This window comes from Pararge aegeria, chromosome 8 (assembly GCF_905163445.1).
Source record: "Pararge aegeria chromosome 8, ilParAegt1.1, whole genome shotgun sequence".
NCBI classification, from domain to species: Eukaryota; Metazoa; Arthropoda; class Insecta; order Lepidoptera; family Nymphalidae; genus Pararge; species Pararge aegeria.
The window spans coordinates 12,665,635-12,682,140 of NC_053187.1; the positions used below are offsets into that span (position 1 = coordinate 12,665,635).

A 16,506-nucleotide genomic window follows, 5' to 3' on the forward strand; every position below is an offset into this window, starting at 1 on the left:
AAAGATTTTTTATTTCAGTTTTATAAACTTGAACTGTCATAAAAATTACATATTTACACTATTATAAAATGTATCATATATGTACATCACGTACCGTTTAAATATATAAAAATAGAGCTTAGTAAGATGAATAAACTAAAAAAAAAAATTAGATCGTCATTACAATGTAAGGTTAATAGAGAAATTTGATCATAAAGATTGTATTAATTCTGATTAATAAATTAATTAACCTATCTACGCTAAGAACGTGTAAGTAGTAGTTTGGTTTAAATAATGTTAGGCGACCAGGGTGTGGTGATATTTTGCACGTTTTTGAAGATGTTTTTCTAGGGTACACGAAATTGTGCCAGCGTTTTGAAACGCTGCGGGTGAGATGGTGGTGGTCTGTTTTGAGATGGCATCGGTAGTAATCGCAATTTAATATTATTACCAAACATGTATTATTACAAAAATCACAAAAAGAGATTACATATCTACTTTACTCAGCGTAGAACATTACACACACTGGGCACCTGGTGTTTCTGCTACCATTGAAAGATCCCCGTAGGTCTTCGGCACGACAGGAAGAAATACAGCTAACTTGCTTATTTGTTTGTTCGGGCAAAGCTGCCAATTTAACAAAAATCTAACTTAAATAACATCAATGCCCTATTACAGTCCACTGTTGTACTAAAAGGCTCCCCAGGCGGGAGGTTTTGCCCATAATCACTACGCTGGGCCGATAGTGAGTTGGTGATCGTAATACAAAGGACGCTGCTGGCTTTTCTCCACTGTTATATCCCCTTGGACGTCTTGTACGTCACCTGGACAGCTAGCTGGGGCAGGAGACAATTTTCATCCCAGGGAAAGGAGAAAAAATTATCTTCTCCCACAGCTGTATCAACTCTCAGCACTGGCGCACAAGTGGAAATGATATCCAAATAATATGTGTAATAATAAACGGGGGTAAACTTCTCCTATTCCCTGTTCCCGTGCTTTAGCAGGTGGACACGTTAGTTATATCCCATGGGGGATATAATCGGGGATATAATTTATGTTTCCTGCCTCAACATCTTGAGCATTTTCTTTGTTTTACTATGCAGTGTTTTGCTAGGCTAAAATCAGTAGCAGTACTGTAAAGTAAGCATAGTTTAAAATGTTGGATAATAGTATTTGTTTATATTTTTAATCTGAAAGCTTACCCAATCGATGCAGCAAGTTGATGCGAAGAATTCTTCTAGCCGTGTTGCCAAACTGTCCTTTATAGTTATGGAAAATGTTTCAGCAACTCGCTGAGTGCCGGAGTCAGTGATTACTCGACAGTGTGTGTAGCGTTTGGTGGCCTAAAACTTTTCTCAATAATATTGGTATTGACTAATAGATAATTATAGGGGTTTATGTGTTTAGAGAAGTATTTTAAATATTTAGGATAATATCGTAATTATATAATTAAAAAATAAATAAATCAGTGTTTAGAATGAGATGCCAAATTTAAAGTCAATACACATTATTTTAGGTAAAAAGTAATTAATTGAATTAATCTTAACATTTATTGAAAAGTTGATGAAAATGTTACAGTTAAATTATATTTGAGAGTTTTATTAAGCGCAATATATGCAATTTTATTCATTGTAAGCGAACATTGTTTCAATTTGTTAGTTAAAGTTATGCGTTGAAAAATATGTAAGAGCTGATGCTTTTTCAATCTTGTTTAATTGATCCGTTCGCGTCAATCAAACGCTGTTTATTGTAATCGGTATCTACTAAATAATGTTACGTTACTTCGTTACGACCTTGATGTGCTTCACTCACAACTGTTCATATTCCACAATATATCCCGACAATTTGATGATGCTTCTTTATTCCCTTATCTTTTACGGCATTTTAAATATTTAGTATTGTGTATTGTACCTACCTACAGTAGGGGTAAAGCCAACAAATGAATATAGTAAGTTGGCATAGGTGGGAATTACCTCTATACAAACTGACTTTAATCTTATTTTTTTATCTTATCTACTTATTTCTTATAATTATCTAGGTAGGCGCTTTCTATTTTTTTTTCTCAATGTTATTTAAAGTGTCGTCATTTCTTTGTAGTTTCTTATATTTTGTAGCATTAAGCCTTTTGTGTGGTTAATTTCATTCTTATTTTTAGTTTTATAATTAAACTATTATCATCATTGATTCTTTTTTCTTTATTTTCCTCACCTTTCCTGTCTCCTTTTTTTCTTTAAATACACAATCGTTATCGAAACAATCTCGCCGTCGTTTTAAATTTTCCTCTTTTTATTTTTTTTCTCATAACTTTCTTCATCAGAATACTAGATCTATTTGTAAATAAAACTTATACACTTTTAAATGGGAACAATATAATGAGGTTATGTACGATTGTACACCATCTGTACTCTAAACATACTCTTATCTATTTAGATCTAAATTGTCTCGTCATAACTACAAAACTATGCTGTAAAACGTTTCAATACATTTATCTTCGTCGGAGCCCTTCGCGTCTTGAATATAAAAAAGTCTGTGGTACTTTGCGAGAATTTATGCGAAATACAGGTTGTTAAGTTCGATGTAAAAGGGGTAGGGGACTTAAATATTGCCAATGATAGATTTTTATAAAATATCACGTGGAATATACTACGCACAGGGTATATTGTGAATATATAAGCCGACTATGATACCTGCTGGTCAGGTTGGCTACTTTTCCGTGCCACGTCCCTTATTCCCCACTGTGTAGAAAGAACTGAGACATTCCTTATTGAAACGTTGATCTAGAAGAAATGTATAACTGCCAATTAATAGGGAAAAAATATTAGCGTCAGAACTATTAAAGTAGTTATCAATTGAAAGATTATTTGTTTAAGAGTCGATTAGGTCCTATGATGTGGCAGTTATCCTATATTAATTGGTATTTAATTAATTGTGCGTGTAAATGTAAATACACTGTCATGATGATGATGATAAATAATAAATTAATAAAAATAAAATTATAGAACTATTACAGATTAAAATAATCAATACTTTAGATTAACTAGATGAATATCCTAACCTTATTTCAGTAGTCGCTCTAGTAAACTGCCTACAGAAAAATACTCTTCGTAGTGGCTAACTACTTGTAATAATATGTACCTTGTACCCGTCTTGGTTTTTGCGTCTAGCGATTTATGTTGAATTAAAAAAAATATATATTAATGGTGTGCAAATTAAAGGGTTGTGTGTAAAATTAAAATAGTTTATTAGATGTATAAATCGTTTCTTGTAACGATATATTTGTCTCCTGGTTTTTGTCTTGAGCACATCCTCCTAATTTTTCCTTTGAATGTAGTTAAATACAATTTTAAAATGTCAAAACTTTAGACTAATTAATTAATACTAATTTAAAACAATATGCCAAAGACCAATCATTGGGAAAAATAACAGGGATCTATCAGATAAATATTTTTAATTTCCACTAATCTAAATAGAAGATCAAATTACCTATATTATGATTTACTTAAGCAAGCTTTAACAAGCTCAAGTTATCCAAAAGATGTATTTTGATGATTGTTTGTGTAAATTGATTTTGTGTAAACGCCATCAGGCAACTTTTGACGGCTACACTGTAAACCGTACAGTTTATGTGAAATATATAAATATATACACTATTTTAACAACTAAGTGACTACACTATTAAACTCTAGATTTATTCTTTGTCATTTTATAATAAAATATAGTTGAAAATAATAAATTCTATTATTGTAGCCAACTCCTGTATTTCTAAAGACTTACCTTATTAGTTTTATCATATTAGTGAGGCCGATTATGATAAGAATGCATGATGATATCATTAAAAGATTATAGTTAGGTATAATGACTCAATAAGGTTTCCGTCATTTATTCTTCAGTCCCTTGGTTACTTGGTTACTTGGTCTCAGATTATTTATTTATTTATTAGTATTCAAACAGCGTTACAAATGATTTCGGTTAAGCGTTTTTCTTATTACTGAAATAAGGCCAAATCTAAATTATCAAACGTCTACGTCTGCCACACATCTGGTGAGGCGCAGCGGATAACATTAGCTTCTGTCAAACTATTATTGACATTAATAGTATTGAAATAAAGTCGAAAATTAATTATCACGACGAGAAATCTCCGAGAGGAGACGAGATCATCAAAGCGAGCGCAGGCAAAAGATATGGCGCAGTTATGTCATTCCGTTAGTATGCGTGCTCCTTAACGCACCTACTTTTCGATAGGAACGCACAATCGCGCGGCATTAATACGCCTATAAATAGAGCTCTTTTGATATTAAGACCGTATAACAAAGACCTAAAGTAGAAAATTGTATGCTCGCGATAAGGTCGAGCGCTTCGTGAATTACAGTCAAAGAATGCATGAGCATGCGTGAGGACTTTTATTCTTACTGAACTGAACCTCATCATTAAATCATTTAATAACATACAGAATCTGTGCCACAGCCGAAGCCTCTTACCAGACAAAAATCCAGTAAACTTAAACGCAGACAGAGTCATAATAATTGGCAGTGCTCTGGATTGGATTGGCATCAATACATCAACTTAGTTTGACGATGATGTAATTATAATGGTAAATAGTCCGGGAGACCTTAATACCACGCTCAAAGAACATTGTTTCTCAACAGCAAAGCTAAAGTGTTACATGGCACAGAGAACTGATATCTTTGGGGTTGCTAGATGCTGGAATGGCGACCAGTAAGTGCACCGGTAAATGCAGCGTTGGTCGACCTCCAACGCGTTGGTCAGAGGTCATGAAACGAGTCGCTGAAAGCGGCTTGAAACAAGTGGTTTAAGCACCTGGACTATGATACTCTCTATAAAAGAATATGATCTATGTCCAGCAGTGGTCGTTAATCAGTTGATAATATGATGATGATAAATTGGCAATGTTAAAATGCCACCGTTTATTCAATGCCATTACCGTGGCCATCGGACCGACCCCTTTTTTGCTAAACATAATATCTTTATTAGATGACATTAAAGCTATTTCTACTTAGGTAGGAAGGTACTTATTATTGGCTATTGTGTCGGGTTTCAATTAAAGAACTATTATTTTACTTTTAGTTTAGTTCTAGGTATTTTTTTTCTGATGTTTGCTGCAAGTACAATTGGGCTTGGTAGTTGGCGCTGCAAACGGGTTCTAGGTGTTTTAAAACTCCACGCATTTGTAAATATAATTTAAACGATAATAGGTATTGTATACAATATATAAATTACAATATATAATATGTGTGTATTATTCTTTCAAGTTGTACACGAACGAGAACTCTGTTAGGTACTTTTAAAGTAGCGCACTAAATGGCGCTGTTCTGTGTCACATCTAGTTGACATCGCGCTAGCGATGTGTTATCCAGAAACATTGATATACCTGGGAGGAATACCGCTTAAAAAAAAAAGAAGAGGACAATAGGCTCCTAAATTATAAATTATTGGACCAATTTAAACCATTTCTTCGACAAAATAAAGCTAAGTTATCACGAAGTATAACATAGGTTATAATTTCTTTAAAAAAAATGAGATCCTCAAGAAAATTGCAATAATGTAAAAAGTAGAAAAATTTTGAAGATCACAAAAAGTGATTTTTAACTACACCTCAATTAAATGCCACACAGCTCCCAAATATACTGTTCCTACAAGATGGTCTAAAAAAATAACAAACGCGGTCGCGAGCGAGTTATCGTTTATTTATGAATACTAACCTATACGCGACTTTGGGGTCTCTAACTTCCCACCCCTGTTTTACCCCTGTAAATAAAATATTTTCTTAATTGATATATTATATACCTACTTTAAAATAAACTATTTTCTGAATTTCAGGACTAAGTAATAAAAAAACTTTCATCCCTTATTTTACCACTCAAAGGTAATATTATTTTTTCAAGTCGTACAAGAACATGAAATCTCTATCTTTTAAAGTAGCACACTAGATGGCGCTGTTCGGTGTCACACTTTGTTTACGTCGCGCTAGCGTTTTGTTATTCAGAAACATTGATATCCCTGCGAGGAATTCGTATCTGTACACACTTTCGCATTTTAAAACTTTTTAAATGCTGTTGCCTGCGGTATTCGTACCGTTAATTTTTGAACGTCTCATTGAGAGACTCTATACTAATGTTTCATGGCGTAATCTTTTATTAGATAGTGTCAGTTATTGTTTTATAAATCTGTGCTATCTTTAATGATTGCCTAATAATTGACATATTATATTTCCTCTTTGTTTATTGTTACCTAGGTTGCTAGGTATTGTTTAGCTCGGTTCTGGTACAAGTCCTGTAAGTGCTGAGTATTGACAAAATAGGTAGTTACTTAGGTGCGAAAATATTTAATCTGACATCGAGGGTCGTTGGTAATTACAAAGAGCTCTTAACCATTTATTTAATATGTTACTAAAATCACTAAGTACAAGTTATGGAGGGTAGAGGTAAGGAGAGTCATCTTATATGGGAGAAAAGTTGAAAAAGTGTCCAGTGTGCGCTAAATAACAGTTCAAAAATCCTCCACAATGGCGCTGGTGGATGCACAGGGTATGGTATGAATGTAGCAATCGTAGATGAATTGAAGTATGCCGAGTTAAAAAATTTAATGTCATTATCGACTAAAGTAGTCAATTATTGAGAATTTCAACAACTTACGTTGTACAAAATATTTTGGTAAATATAACCTTACTTCCTTGTATCTCCATACTTCCTTGTTTATTTTTCAAGCCTACTCTAACAATATTTATATTTGGCGCTTCTTTTAAGAGTTACCCTGATGCAAATGTGGCGCCATCCTAATTTAATACATTTTGACGACACTTTTTCATATACACAGATGACTCTCCTTACCTCTACCCTCCATAGTACAAGTATAAGTAGGTTTTTTTTTAACCTGACTGCAGCGCCGAGGCTATTTCACAGGCTGGGCTCATATGTAAAAGTTTTATTATAAAATCATTACTAATAATAAAAATAAGAAAGTGTGTTTGTTTGTTGGTTTGTCTTTTTTACGTCCTAATTAAGGAACCAATCAATTTGATTTTCGACATAGAGTTATTTGAGGGGATGGAGAGTATCAGAGGATTTTCTCCTAGTAAAACAAACGGTTCCCACGCAATTCTTAAAACACCGTAATAAACCCAGCAGGGAAACACTAGTATGAATGAATGAATGAATGAATACACTTTTATTGTACACCAAAGAAACAAAAAGTAGTTACAAAGATATAAATACAAATCAAGAGAGTACAATTTGGTGGCCTTATCGCTACATAGCGATTTCTTCCAGGCAACCAATGGCGTAAAAGGAAAAAACATAGAAAAAGAGGTAGGTGGATTGCACCACCTACCTCTTTTTCTATGTTTTAATAAGATTTAAAAATTATACAAATATACAGGATGTTTGGTGCATCGTGTGCCAAATCGAATCTGATGATTGGAGGGGTCTTTGGCTATCTCTTCAGCCCTCGTAAAAAAATCTTGCTCAAACGGTTTTTTTTATACTGATTTTAAATTGTTTTTTTAAAAATTGTAAAAATTCTACATTTAAATTTTAATAAAAAATAAAGTTGTTAAGTATTAATTAATTTTCTTTTTAATCTTTAATTTGTAACGTTTTACGCTTCTTTTGAAACTAGAATTACACGCCAGCAACATCTAGTTTTTGTTTTACAGCCCCGCAAAGTTTTTTTTACGTAAAAAAATAAGCTTGAACGTCAACTTTCGGTTTTAATAAAAAAAAAACTAAAAGTGATCATGTTCTTCCAATTTTTTTAAAACATCTCTGGACTGTCCCCTTTCTAATGGTGTGCAATATGCCATGAAAAGTAATTAGTAACATCACTAATTTTCAAATTTTCTAAACTTGGTCGCAATTTTCTAATATTCAACAGGTGAAAGAAAAACAAGGGTTTGCGTAAATAACACTCACAAGCAGGTAAAATTTTTAAATTTCGTAGGTTTTACTTGAAATAAAAATAATACATTGCATTTGAAACATTTATTTCATAATTTTTACAAATTCTGCTCAAATTGTTCACCCCTGTTTCGAATGCAGGCCCGACATCTTTGACGTATTGTTACAGTTGTAGTCCGAAGCCGTATAGAAAATTTGAAAATTAGTGATGTTACTAATTACTTTTCATGGCATATTGCACACCATTAGAAAGGGGACAGTCCAGAGATGTTTTAAAAAAATTGGAAGAACATGATCACTTTTAGTTTTTTTTTTATTAAAACCGAAAGTTGACGTTCAAGCTTATTTTTTTACGTAAAAAAAACTTTGCGGGGCTGTAAAACAAAAACTAGATGTTGCTGGCGTGTAATTCTAGTTTCAAAAGAAGCGTAAAACGTTACAAATTAAAGATTAAAAAGAAAATTAATTAATACTTAACAACTTTATTTTTTATTAAAATTTAAATGTAGAATTTTTACAATTTTTAAAAAAACAATTTAAAATCAGTATAAAAAAAACCGTTTGAGCAAGATTTTTTTACGAGGGCTGAAGAGATAGCCAAAGACCCCTCCAATCATCAGATTCGATTTGGCACACGATGCACCAAACATCCTGTATAAATATAAATAAAAAATATATATGTATATAAATATAACTATAATATATATATATATATATATATATATATAAATATATTACATATAAATACAAATAAAATATATAACATAAATATCTATATAAATATATTACGTATAACATCCCCAATTAGTATGAAATACATAAATAATTCAAATTACACACTAGTACCTAATCTATAAAAACAAAAAAGTTAAGTGCATGATTGTAATTTATTGTTCAAATTTCTAGTAAGTAAATAATAATATTATAGTAATATAATATATAATACAATAAATAAAACTATTTTATGCAGCACTGAAGAACAATGGTCAAGTTGGCTGTGTCAACTGTTAGAAGGGTGGGAATTGTAGAGGCGAGGGAGCGCTTTTTTTTAACGTCATCTCTGTCGTTTTAGAATAGTGTTATACGTCTAGTTTTGATTTTATTTTGTTATTCTGGTGGGAGGGAGTCGAAAGGAACGTGGAAGGTAAACGGCCGACAGCCGAGTGTGAGCCTTCGGTGTTCACAGAGGCTGCGAAAGGGAGAGGTAACAATAGTAACACGGGAAATCGTTATTGGATGTATGAAGTTGCTTGTGATAGAAAATTTATGGGATTTGGAAGGCGCGCCTTTTCGCTTTGAAGGTTTTCGCCTTTTTTCTATTCATTGACAAAATGATCAGATATTTTTAAGATTTGATTACCCCACGCACAAGATATGAATATTAATCAATGAAGACATGGCTGCACGGTGCACGCTGCACAAATAAGATATGAATATTAATCAATGAAGACATGGATGCACGGTGATACACTTTTGCCTTTTCTCTCAAGGAAAGAATTAAGAAAAATAAAATTGTCAACTGTCACTGTCAAGTTACACCCGAAAAGAAGAAGAAGAAATTGTACAAAGTTCATTATAAATTAGAAATTAGAATTTAAAAATGCTCTTTTAAAAGAAGATAATTCAGTTTACACTGTACAAGTTTCTAACATTTTAGTTCGTTTTGTAAAATGTTATTAAAAAGGAGTTAATTGATTTATAGTTGCAATATAATCATTTCCTTTAAAATGTTTAGTCGACTATTCAATCAGAAATTAATGCTAGAGACGTTTGGCAGACTGTCTCCTAGCGTGATACTACCAATCTTAGGAAGCCGTAATGAAAATGATTATGATGAATTGAATATTCCTAATTCTCCACTTCCAAAGACAGGATGGGAAAGAGTCAAAGCTATGTATTATAGGAAGTAAGTTACCTGCTCTTAGCCTTAGAATTTGTTGCAAATATATCATCATCCCGGGCATTATTTTGTGCCAATGTCTGTCAGTGTTGGTTGCAAATGGCTTGTGCTTCTCCGCCTATGCTATATATTCAGTGCAATTTTGACCTCTTGATTGATCTCCATCCATAATGTTATGGGCAAGCAGTCATATCAGTTATTATCAGTTGGCAACATTTTTCCATGCATTACAAAATTTCTAGCCCACTGCTGTCTTAAGATGTTAATGTGCTGGACAGTGTTTAGCTCCCCAAAGATGTCATTAATTTCATGATTATACTGTCCAACATGCCATATATTGCTGCAAGTTCTTATTTTCTGTGTAAATATCTAACTTTGATAGCAATGTTTAAAAATTCCATGTCAAAACAGTTCTGTGCATTAGCTAGTGTTCCATACAATCATTGTTTTCCCTCCATCATCATGCTATTAACCAACAGCTCAAAGTGTTCTCTGATGCATGAGTGCTCTAACTATTTTTTTATTCCAAAGTTTTTTATTAGAAAATCCTTCAATCAGTAGACACAATAGTTGTGCTGTCAGTCGTCAACAAATATTTGAAAAATTATCCACCACACACAAATTGAGAGTTGTAGTTGTTAGTTTTCTATGTTTTCTATGAAAAAATGCAACTAACTTATTTTAGGCAAAGACTTAAATACTTCATGTTATTTTCAATATTATTAACACTCAACAGATAACCATCGGTAAAAAAAAGTTTTAGTTCTTGCTAGCTTTTGTATAGACTGCATTTCTAGTATGTTATTGATTGAAGGCAAAACCCCAGTACCCAGAGAATTTAGCAAAGCTTATTCGTCTGCTATCTGCCATTTAGTATTTTAGAGAAGATGTTTGCTATAGTACATATTTCCTAAGCCTGTGGACGTATGTGTAAGTCAAACTTTTAATAATTTTTCTTCTCTGTATTTCAGTGAGCAAGATGAAAATTCTGTTGAATTGCACAATGTAGTACAAGCTTCTCTGACTGGCATGTTCATTGGTGCAGTCCTAGGAGGCTTCGTCAAATCGAGGGAAGCTTATTTGTACTTCATTGAAAACAATCAAGCTACAATTTATACCTCAACAGTACAAGCTAGGGTAAATCTTCACTTATCTATACAAATCATTAATAATTATCATTTATACCTCAACAGTACAAGCTAGGGTAAATCTTCACTTATCTATACATATCATTAATAATTATCATTTATACCTCAACAGTACAAGCTAGGGTAAATCTTCACTTATCTATACAAATCATTAATAATTATCATTTATACCTCAACAGTACAAGCTAGGGTAAATCTTCACTTATCTATACAAATCATTAATAATTATCATTTATACCTCAACAGTACAAGCTAGGGTAAATCTTCACTTATCTATACAAATCATTAATAATTATCATTTATACCTCAACAGTACAAGCTAGGGTAAATCTTCACTTATCTATACAAATCATTAATAATTATCATTTATACCTCAACAGTACAAGCTAGGGTAAATCTTCACTTATCTATACAAATCATTAATAATTATCATTTATACCTCAACAGTACAAGCTAGGGTAAATCTTCACTTATCTATAATAATTATCATCTGTGTTTCTACAATGAATTCATCAGTTTGTTTTTACAATTCCTGAAAACATTTTACAAGACTGATTTAAGACCTTGCATGAAAATGATTTTTTTTTACTTTTGTAAGGTTTTACAAACTGATTTCCAGTGTTGTGCTTGAATTTAAAAAATCGTACGATGTGTAATATTTTAACTGAAATAATACTTCACAAGATTTAGAGGTACATTATGTACTGTCTCTGAAACTTATCTGTGAAACTGAGAACCTAATAGTTTTGAGTAAACTACTGCCATAGTTTTTACTGAAACAAATCAGATACAGATAATTTTACATCACATGCAAAATTAAAATAATGTGACTCACTTTTACGCATTGTGTATTGTGGGTACTCTACGTGTCTCGGTCTTGTATCTTCAATAGGGTTGTCCTATGTGAACACTTAAAATGTTTTGAATTCGTTTGTATCGAAAAATATAATGCTTCTTTTGATTTAATATCTTAACAGGGTGATTCCTTATGCATCCTTCAATATTATTTTGTAAATCTTTTACACATTGTATGCTAGGAGTATTTTATTTACACAAATACAAATTCAATCAGACATGAATTCCTGTAGGTGTACAGTGTAAAAAGGTATTTTACTTTACAGAAAAAATTGCAAGACTATGTAACAGTGGCTTTTGCAAAGGGTGCTTATCATTGGGGATGGAGGTTAGGAGCTTTCACAGGAATGTTTAGGTATAACAATACTCTATATTCATATTTTTAAGTTTAAATACATCTTTAAAATGTCTTTATCTTTCCTCCGAGCTGAAAACATTTGTAGCTGTTAGTCATTATAATACATAACACCCGATAGTAGTCATTACCGTTTGTTGTTATTGTTTATTTCTTTTTTGAGTCACTTTAAGAATTATTAGTTAATAAGCAAAATTAGCATGTAGTGTATTCCTTAAAATGGTTTTGCATACCTTGTGTTTAATATTAATATTAAATTTTTTGAATTTTGAATAACATCGATTATGTAAAATTGCTGGTAGACCCAATAAATAAATAATACTCTCCTAAATGAGTAGGCTCATGCCCAGCCAATGTGGATAGTTTAAAAATCCTTATTTATATTCAAATATATCACCTATAAGTACAACTAACATATGCATTTGCATATTTAAGCCAGTCCCAACAGTAATAGCATATCTTACCTAAGATATAGTAATTTATACCATCAATACAATACAATACATTTTGATTTCAGTAGCCTTTCATTAAGACGTCAATACAAACTAGGCTGTAGTTTAAGTTTAGTTCTACCAAAAATTTGCGTAAATATATCTGATGCATATAATTTGAGATAGCGAATAGAACTACTCGGCGGACAGCAACATACCCCTCACTTAATGGTCTATTTGGATGTATCATCAGTGCCAAGCTTAAGAGGAATTGGGTAACAAACACACGTCTAGAAGAATTACCTATTGCTGCGTTTTGGAATTTTTCTTGTCGTCTAAACCCAGGATTTCCACGAATATTTAAGACGTAAAACTGTCCAGCCATTCTCGAGATTTCGTGAGACTAACGAACAGCATTTCATGTTTATTATATAGAAGATGTATAGTTATTTAAGAATAGCGTAACGCCTAAACTTTAGCATTATATCTAGTATTAGTTTGGTCGTAATGTTAAAAATCTACATAGCGCGAGTTAAAATTGCTCTAATGGGTTAGAGCGCCATCTATCGCCATATTACCATAAATGCAGTACCATACTCGTAAAGCGCCATCTATCTGACATGTTTCTATTGGTAATAATAAAGAAGGGTTATATATACTTATTTTATAATATGTAATTCTTCTGTACGTGTGTTTGTCACCTAACGTCTCATACTCGACGAATTAAATTTTGATTATATATTTCAATGATATCCTAGTTGGAAAATAAGATTGGACCTGGTTGGAAGCGCTGCTGAACAATTATATTTGGAGCTTTAACAGTTTAGTACATTATTATTCAATGCTAAATATACACCAAAACTTCTGTTTTCTTTTTTCAGTTTATTCACTACAACAATGTCAGTTTACCGAGATGAAAGCACACTATCCGATTATATTATAGCAGGATCATTGACTGGGGCGATATACAAAGCAACATTAGGCCCTGCTGCTATGTTAGTCGGAGCAACTGTAGGTAAGATGTACAAATAAATTTGCGTATCTGTCTGTATTTTCGAATTAACTACCCCTTAGTGTTTATACTAAGTACATATTATTTGGTGATAGAACTCAGTACAACAAAATAATGATGAAACAAAAGTTAGCCGCCATGGAAAAATTTATCTATCTATCAAACTTTATAGTAGGTAGAATAATATTTATTTTATTAATAATAAAAAAAATAGATTTTTAGTAACAAAATGATTATGTTACTATTTAAATCCTAACTAATTTTTTTAATGAAGGACTCTCAGAAATTCAGGCTTCCTCGGTGTGTTTTCCTTCATTGTTGAAGCAAGTGATATTTTGATAGCTTAAAACGCACATAACTTAGAAGAGTTAAGAGGGGCATGCGAAGTTTTACCCACTGGGCTACCACCGCTTCTGGAGTGTATACTTCTTATTTTTAAACGTGATATAACGTCGGAATAAAAACGCACAGTTTAACGCTCTGGCCATTTGATCGATGCTCTCAGTTGAAGATTGCCACAACACCTTATTTATTTTATATCGCAACCGGAAAAACAGTTTACAAAAGGCGGATTTAACGCTGAAGCATTTTCTACCAGCCAACCTTCGGACGTGCGTGAAAAACTAGTGAGGGTGTGGCCAAACCGTTTAGGTTGAAAAAAAAACAAACTAAAAATAAATACATGAAAAATACATTTAAAAAAAATATATATAACAGTCCACTGTAGTGATACTAGAGAAAGCCTTTCGAGACACTTTCGACAGACAGATATCTTGGCGACGTTTCCATTCTCCATTATATTCTCTTAGTCGTCTCGTACGAGGGGAGATTAGATGTGGTGACAATTGTATTCTGATGTCACCGTCACCACACAGCCCACAACACAAAACAATGCACAACTATTCCGTCTTTATGTAAATAAATAATTAAAGCCCACTTAAATAATAAACTTTTATGTTTTTCAGGTGGAGTGCTGAGTGCCGTTGGTGGAATACTTATAATAAGCATTATAAAAATGACTGGTGTGACTATGAAAGATGTTAGAAACACTATGTATAAGATAAGACAAATGAGGTAAGTAACTGTTGAAGCCTAAGTAACTGCTGGGGGCTTTGGCCGTGGTTAGTTACCACCCTACCGACAAAGACGTGCCGCTAAGCGATTTAGTGTTCCGGTGCGATGTCGCGTAGAAACCGATTAGGGATTAGTTTGACTACCATACTCCCTCACAGGTTAGCCTGCTACCATGTTAGACTGAATCATCACATACCACCAGGTGAGATTACAGTCAAGGGCTTACTTGTAGTGGAATAAAAAAAAAAGTTAAGACTAGCGTTTAACCACAATCTCATCGGATGGAAAGTGTAGATGTAGCCAAAGGTGGAAAGCTTTGATGGTTTTTTATTCCAATAAAATTTAGGCTTTGGTTGCAATCTCACTTGTGATAATTTATAATGCAGTCAGCAGCAGGCAGCAGATGGTAGTGGGCTAACCTGTTATGGCAGTTATATAAAACGTTTACCCCAATCGGTTTCTACGAGGTAAAAACCGATTAGGGGTAAACGTTTTTAATTGCTGAAATAATATTTAGACGAATACATTTATAATTTTATTAGCATGCTTCTAATTGTAGCCGTAATTTTTTCATTTTTAATTTAAATATTTGGTCGTCAGTAACGACAAAATATGAATGTCACCCAATATATTATTAAGATCTGCCTGTACAAAATTTTTCCAATTTAAAATTTGACTAAGCCGCCTAAAGCGACGCGACACGTGTTGAGTCAAATTAAATTTCGGTTTTAATTTAGTATACCCAGAAATACGTTACTTCGGGTGTCGGTAATTTATTTCTATCGATGTTGAATAATAAAAGGTCGAGACCGTGGCGTATGCGTGTTCCCGGTTTTATTATGTTTCATTTTGTTACAGGCAAGAACAATTAAATCAAGCCATCGATAAGTCATCGACGGAAAAGCACGATAATCTAACAAGGCACCACGACCAGATTGTCGAAGAGAAAGGCGTACAGAATATTGAACAGTTGACTTAGCAGAATCTGTTGATATCGTTCACAGACTAAATGAAAAAGGTAGAAGCGATTACCACCACTTCCTACCACTTGTAAGCCACTTATAAGCGTGATATTATACTGGACTGCATTTGCTCTGCAAGCCAATTGCCAATAGCAGTCAAAAGGCAGTTTATATTCAATTTGATATAACTGCCAATTAGATGTTTACTGCTGCAATTCCGAAACATTTATGTCATCTCAATACGTTTTTGTGTTTTTTTTATGTACCAGAAATATAGCCACAAACACTTATATGCATGCGTTACCAGGTTAGATCCCCGGCAATTTGGGAATTTTTATTTTTTTATTGTTCTCTGGTCAGGTCTTTTAGAAAATCTCATGAGGAAACAATCATGTGGGTACGGCAGTAAACAGCAACTCTATAACCGGTTTTACATCGACCTATTTTAATTTCTTTTAGTCTGGGATTGTTATCGTGAAATTTGTAAAAAAATTGTTATTTTAGTTTTTATTTATTCTTACTAGCGTTAAGAAAGTGCGATCTAGGTTTAGTTATAATAAATCCAATGAATTATATCTAAAGATTTTTATTTTAAGAATGTTAATTGTGAGTATTATTTAAATTCTAACTTTGCCTATGCCATTGCCTGATGTTTAACCGTGACTAACGCCCGAAATAAATTATGAAAGTGATCCAAAATCTTCCGATGAAATACTAAATTTAGTGGTGGTCCTTTTCTTACTTTTGCCTGTCGATAAGGATGGCTATACTAACTTTAGTGTAATCTAAATTACAATTATTATTAACTTAATGAACACTGCAATAATGGATACGATGTTACAGACTCACTAAACCCTTTCATAATTTGTACAATATC

The 16,506-nt window shown here is 32.7% G+C and overlaps 1 protein-coding gene across 1 annotated transcript; it reads left to right on the forward strand.

Annotated features, from left to right (window-relative positions):
- Positions 1 to 9,447: 9,447 nt before the first annotated feature.
- On the forward strand, positions 9,448 to 16,204 carry LOC120626064 (RPII140-upstream gene protein). Its single transcript, XM_039893348.1, has 6 exons — positions 9,448 to 9,798; positions 10,764 to 10,929; positions 12,062 to 12,150; positions 13,463 to 13,596; positions 14,559 to 14,667; positions 15,526 to 16,204. The coding sequence occupies exons 1-6, from the start codon at positions 9,620 to 9,622 to the stop codon at positions 15,644 to 15,646; spliced, it is 798 nt and encodes a 265-aa protein (XP_039749282.1). The 5' UTR covers positions 9,448 to 9,619; the 3' UTR covers positions 15,647 to 16,204.
- Positions 16,205 to 16,506: the final 302 nt, after the last annotated feature.

What these genes read in the sequence shown, in the direction of transcription:
- LOC120626064 (XM_039893348.1), top strand. Translation starts at nt 9,620, where the DNA reads ATGTTTAGTCGACTATTCAATCAGAAATTAATGCTAGAGACGTTTGGC. An exon ending in AAAGCTATGTATTATAGGAA is followed by an intron (nt 9,799 to 10,763) that starts GTAAGTTACCTG and finishes TCTGTATTTCAG; the next exon opens with TGAGCAAGATGAAAATTCTG. An exon ending in CCTCAACAGTACAAGCTAGG is followed by an intron (nt 10,930 to 12,061) that starts GTAAATCTTCAC and finishes TTTACTTTACAG; the next exon opens with AAAAAATTGCAAGACTATGT.